Here is a 6,000-nt window from a genome sequence, read left to right as displayed (position 1 = left end):
ACCACTGACTTAACTGTAAATCAATTTGCTAGTCATACCGGGGCACTTATCTGATAAAATCTTTTTTTTTTTTTAATTTAGAAAAAATAGCACTTCCTGAGCACTTCACAATGATTTCATGTTACAGCCAGTCTAAATATATGCAGAAAACAGTCTTTTCTGGGGATAGTAATCCAAAAATTTTAAATTGTTACTGTCCATTTATATGGCATGCAAGTTCCATCTTCTCATGGAGACATTTTTAAAACGCAAAAAATTTATACCACATGTAGAGAAACCAGAGTATAAGAGACTATATTTTCAAGATTAAAGGAGAAATGCACTTTAAATTGATTATAGGCCAGTGGTAGGTCTGTCCTTCCTCAGAGATCCCAGCCCCACCCAGAGTAGGATAAAATTGAGATGAGGCCATTTGATTTATAACACATGTAACTTTTCAGTTTGTAACACATTTTTTTCATATTTTTTTCTTACATCATTGTAGTCCCCACAGTTCTCCCACCACCATATCACCCGTGAACCACATTTTCTCTCAATTTCTTCCCTCCCCTGGATAACACATTTAACTTAATCAAAGGTGTAATGTAACTGAGACCCATTTATGGTGTCTTTTGAAATTAGAGACATTTATGTTTGTGTAGTCCAAACTCAGTGCATCATCTCAAGTAACCTAATTATGGGTTAGGAATTGTGAAGAGTATGTAACTCAGAAGGCAAGCCTTTACTCTTTCCACAATTCCCATGACTTATTTGTCCCAGTCCTTCTGACATGCAAATTGTTAGTGAAAACCTTTAATCAAAAAGTATTAAATCATTTGCTGATTTCCTGAACTCTCAATGATTTAATGTGGTTTTACAATCACCTTGTCCTTATGTTGTTACTAGGAATCTAACCAAAATTGAAATCTATCTTGTTAGTTATTGTTCTCTGCCCTTATCCCCATCCTTACCTCTTATCTTGGACATGGATAAATGTCCAAGGTTCTTGGTGTGAGCTCTGCATGCCTCCATCCCTCATCCCATGATTCTCACTTGACTCTAGAGAATAGGAATGATTACTCATGCCGTTTGTTACCTCTGTGCCTTTTTTTGTTTGTTTATACATGCACTGGGTACAGTCAGAAGCGCGGGAGGGTGAGAGAATTCACCAGAGCCAGAGTGGGGAGCAGAGCAGGCAGAAGGACCGAAGTACACTGCTGAGGGGAGCAGCGGGCGGCAGGAGAGGTCTGCACGCCATGTGGGACCCTCCTCCGGTGGCCGGGGAGCAGCCGGGGATCGAACCGGCGCCGCAGAGGCCTCGGGCAGCTTCACAACCCAGCGCTCAACCACTGCGCCACCGAGGAGGCCCACCTCTGTGCCTTTACTCATCAGATACATGGCATGGGATATCCTTCTAGTTATCATTTTCACCTGAATCTATGCTTTTTAAAAACTCAGCAAGCTCTAAACCCATTAGAAAGCGAATGGGTTAGAAGCATTTTCTTGGCAACCCCACAATATACCTTGAGCACAAGCTTGCTCTGTAGAATTGACTCTTCTCTCAGACTTACTAACTTTACTAAGATGATAACCTAGGACAGTGTTTCTATAACTTAGACCACCTGCATTAGAATAATCCTAATGATTAAATGGTGTCCCAAGCCCTACCTAGAACCTACTAGAATCTGAGTAGGGTTAATCTGAAAAAGACTAAAATTGAAAACCTCTGGCCTATGGGAGGAGAAATGAAGAGTAACTCAGAGATCACATGGGTTTTAGAATGTTGCTTCTATTTCATACCCAGTCAACTAGGTTTATTTCCACAGAGTTTATACCTCTGCTAGTTTTTATATGAAAGCTAAGTTCACTGTGTACTGGGTGATTTTTGCACACTTTACTAAAGGGGCACATCTTTTTATGGACCAATTTTCATTCTTTTGTTCTTCCAGTTCTTTTTCTGTGTTTCCTCTTAGCTTCTTTTTGACATTTTTATTGAGATACCATTGGTTTACAACACTGTATATGATTTAAAGGAATAGGATCACCCCTTTTGGGTGTATGCTACCTTTTACCATACATCTTCTTGGGACAATGTGGGCTTCATTTTTTTCTACAAAACATACCACCACCAAGGATAAAAAAAAAAAAAAGAACACCAAACAGTACATCCTAAATGCATAAATATATGTCTTTGTAGGTACAAAGCTATTTTTGAATTTTTACCACCACAATTTGCTTAAAGAAGCAATCAACTAGATTTTATACAACAGGGAAAATATATGTGAGTATATACACACATACACATATGTGTATTTAAAAATCAGATATGGATTGCCCTTTAATTTTAGTTGGCAGAAATATAAAAGTGCAAATTCTGTAAATAATTGACTCACACAATATGTGACAATAAATCTAATTTTCTGTGACATCTAAAAGTAACAATTCTATACTCAGTTCAGTACTTATGTGTCATGTGCTAAAATAAAAAAAAAAAAACTAACCTAGAAGATAAAATCTTCAGTATAATAACCACAAAGGTGACTATTACATTATTATTAGACCATGCCTCCATGTGTGTTGATGTATAAAAATTGTGCTGAGTACATAAAATATATATTAGATAGTTCTCTCATCATAGGCACAATCTAATACAAAAACATATTTATCACTTATAAATGAAAAGATCCATTTGAGAGCTTCCAATATAGGAAAGGGGAAGAATGAGTGAGGTCAACATAAAAAGGCACACGTGGATGCAAATAATCCTGCTTATATGATTATTTTCTTCAGCAGAGGGGGTAAAGAGCATTTTACACCAAGCGAAATTACCAGGCAGACTACAGTAGTTCACAGGCTTTATAAGTCATGGCACGCAGGCCAGGTAATTTTTAAGAATTCTTAACTCAAAAGAGACTTGGATTTCAGTCAACCTGATAGTATCCTTGCATCGTGGCTTTGATATTTTAGAGTCTTCATCTACCCCTTCTCCATGTCCTACTGCCATGTGAACACATGCATACTAGGGCTAAATGCACCAAACCTCTGAGAGACTGCTCTAACTATTTAAGAGAACCAGCTAGAAGTTGGTACAAAGATGTCTACTCCTTAACGTGGGTTAACCACAAACTTATTTAAAACTCTCAAAATCTCTCTGGAGAAATAAATTTTTTAAAGCTCTTAATGCAGAACACTTTTTAAAAGAATTCTAAAGTATAGGGTTTATGTAATCTTTGAATAGTGAATAAAAGTTTGAATAATATTTAAAATGAAAATTCAAGTATGTTTAAACTGATGAACTTCCAAGATTCAGAATGTTCCACAATTGTAACCAAGAAGTTTGCAACATATATTGCAATGAAGAAGACAACAAAATGGCTTGAGCCACATGTGAAAGATTCATAATGTTCTTCCTTTCAGCATTGATGAAACTAGGTGGCTAATATTTTTAGACACCAGTTTTTCTCTTCAGAAAGCTTCTACTAAGCTCACAGATCTACTCATTCACTGAATGCAGGATAGCAATCTTTTCTCTTTACCCAGAAGCTCAAACCAGTGCAAAATTCATAACATGAAGAATTTCCATGTGAATTAATACCTTCGAAGTGAGGATACACAAATTTTAGCAAAGTTATTGAGGAAGGATCATTTGGAAAATGACCACTCCCTCAAAACTAGACTAAGTAATTAAATCTGCCAACATTCTAGCTGCTTTTCCCAGGTCTTATTTTGAAAAGAAATATAAAAGTACTGACATTGCAAGAGATCATGCTTCTGCCAAAAGGTTATGTAAATAAATGACCCTAAAATGATTGTCTTTTGCTCAATATAATTTTTTTCTTAAATTTAACCTTAAGACTGAGTCAAGTTAGTCACACAATTATGGCAGAAATATGTGAAAGTGACAGAAGTATTTATACTCTTCAAAACCCACAGGTGTGCAGTACTAAATAAAGAAGTAAACTGAATGACAACAAAACTTTGTAATGAAGAATTGCAAAATAACTTTGACCTCCTTTTGTAACACTGAATAACCTGAGCGAAGGGAAAAATGATTAAAGCCTGGTAATAGAGCACTTAGCAAACCCTTTGCCATCAAATATTTTGAAGCAAAAAGCCATATGTTCATTCAACAATAACCTTTCCAAGGAATGAACCTTTTGAGGAATTCGTATCTCAATAAAAGATTTCCAAATTTTGGTAATTAGACAATTTTTAAGAAAGAAAAACTCTTTAAAAATATAGGTATTATTTGTCTAGTTTACAGATGAGCCTTTCTAATTAAATTAGCAAAACAGTTACACTTTTGGTTATAAAACTACTTGCTTCTATGTGGGTAGCTTTCAATGGAAAAGAGTGTTCATCATTTTGAAATATTTTGTATATAATCTGAAGATCAGTGTTTCTGGCACAAGTTTAGCTAAAAAGCAAATGCTTTTAGTGATAACCTATTTTTATTTTACAATAAGAATATTCAGTCCACAGTGAGAGAATTGCACCCTATTCATAGTTCCACCGATAAACCACATTAAGTAGGATAAGTTAATTAGCTTTTCTTTGCTTCAACTTCAGTGTCTGAAAAAAGGGGAATAAACATTATCTGTGCTGCTTTTCACAGGAATAGTTTGAGGATAAAGTAAAACACTAAAAAGCACTTTTATTTTTTTTCAAAACACAATATAAATGCTATGTCATGATATTGTTAATAATTTTACAGGTACCTTTTAGTGTTACCCCCCAGTCAGATGTGTGCTTAAGATTAGGCGTTCCTATAAGAACATAGGTTGAATAGTTTGATTGCATTTTAAAAATAATAAATCACAAAACTAAAATGTTTGAACAAGGTCACTTAGCCCTCTCCCCAGGTGGTTAGTTTATATTACTATTATCATCAGTATTATTACTTTTTAGGTATATGTTTAAAAGAGGAGATCTTTAATATGTCAGCTTAAATGGAAAAATGTGTCCCTGGCACAGGTGGTTTTCAGAAGAAAAGCCGATCTTCACAAGAGCTGTGTCCTCGGTTTTTATTTTAAAGTGCAGAACCTGGGTGGGGAGGGACAGAGTGGGAATTCCAGGTCTGTCACTGAGGAACCAGCTCCCTCAGAGAGGCTAGAGCAGCATGGATGCGGACATGCAATCTGTTTTCAAAGTCGTAGCCAGAGAAATCCTCCTGTAAAACCAAAGAAAGACATTTACTGACTCTGACCTGAGTTTTTGCAATACTGCAGTGTGAACTAGGCTAAGTTTTGTATTTTCCAAAGTAAAATCCCTTACATTTCTACTAAAGTTCTCAAGTTCACTTCATTTTCTAAGCCCCAAACCTCAAACTTCTTGTTCACCTTTAAAATGCCAACCACATGTCATCGATGTTGTTGGAAAACTTTCCTCATGTTAGTCATGAAGCACTAGTCTTAAGCTCTGCTCAACATGAGCTGCTGCTTGAAATTCTTAATCCTAAGAACCTAGTTATGAAATCAAGTTATTTTCCCTGCAAACAAGAAGCGTGTTCATAAAACAGGATGAGCAAGTTCATACTGATTTTTTATGATCTTGGAAATTGCACTTAAAGTCAAGTGCTCACTGATTCAATTAGTCATCACTTTCCCTTTCCAGAAATATTTTCAACTAGAACAACCATCTCACAAAATTCCTTGAATTCAGACTCCTGTGTACACTACAGTGGATGAGGAGAACCACTTGGAAGATGTTGATTCAGTAAATTACCTTTGCTTGAAGAAGTAGAGTTCTGCCTCTTGCTACAGTCTATGAATGGAAGGAAAGATAAAATGTCTTAGTATCTATAATATGTAATTACATATAGTCAAGCAGAAAATGCCATAATGGGGTATGTTAATTAAAACAATTCATAGTAGACAAAGAGATGAGTCAATTGCTCATTCAAGTATAATGACTCAAATTTTCTTTCATATGAAGATACTTACAAGTTTACATCTAGACATTAACTGAAAAATAACTTCATAATTTTTACTACTATCCTATGAAATATTACAACTGGGAAGA

At 35.5% G+C, this 6,000-nt stretch overlaps 1 protein-coding gene across 1 annotated transcript in view; it reads right to left on the bottom strand.

Moving 5' to 3' along the window:
• Positions 1 to 5,022: 5,022 nt before the first annotated feature.
• Positions 5,023 to 6,000, bottom strand: part of TTC39C (tetratricopeptide repeat domain 39C) — a gene marked incomplete at its 5' end in the record, with an annotated part of 93,722 nt that continues 92,744 nt past the window's right edge. The window contains 2 exons of the mRNA XM_084251922.1: positions 5,023 to 5,149; positions 5,704 to 5,742. Of these exons, the coding sequence (XP_084108048.1) occupies positions 5,060 to 5,149; positions 5,704 to 5,742 (129 nt within the window). The 3' untranslated portion in view covers positions 5,023 to 5,059. The remainder of the gene's footprint in view (positions 5,150 to 5,703; positions 5,743 to 6,000) is intronic.

The sequence above is a fragment of the Talpa europaea genome (assembly GCF_964194135.1).
Source record: "Talpa europaea genome assembly, chromosome: 13".
Taxonomy (NCBI): Eukaryota; Metazoa; Chordata; class Mammalia; order Eulipotyphla; family Talpidae; genus Talpa; species Talpa europaea.
The sequence above is the reverse complement of the archived record's forward strand: the minus strand, read 5'-3'. Positions and strand labels throughout refer to the sequence as shown.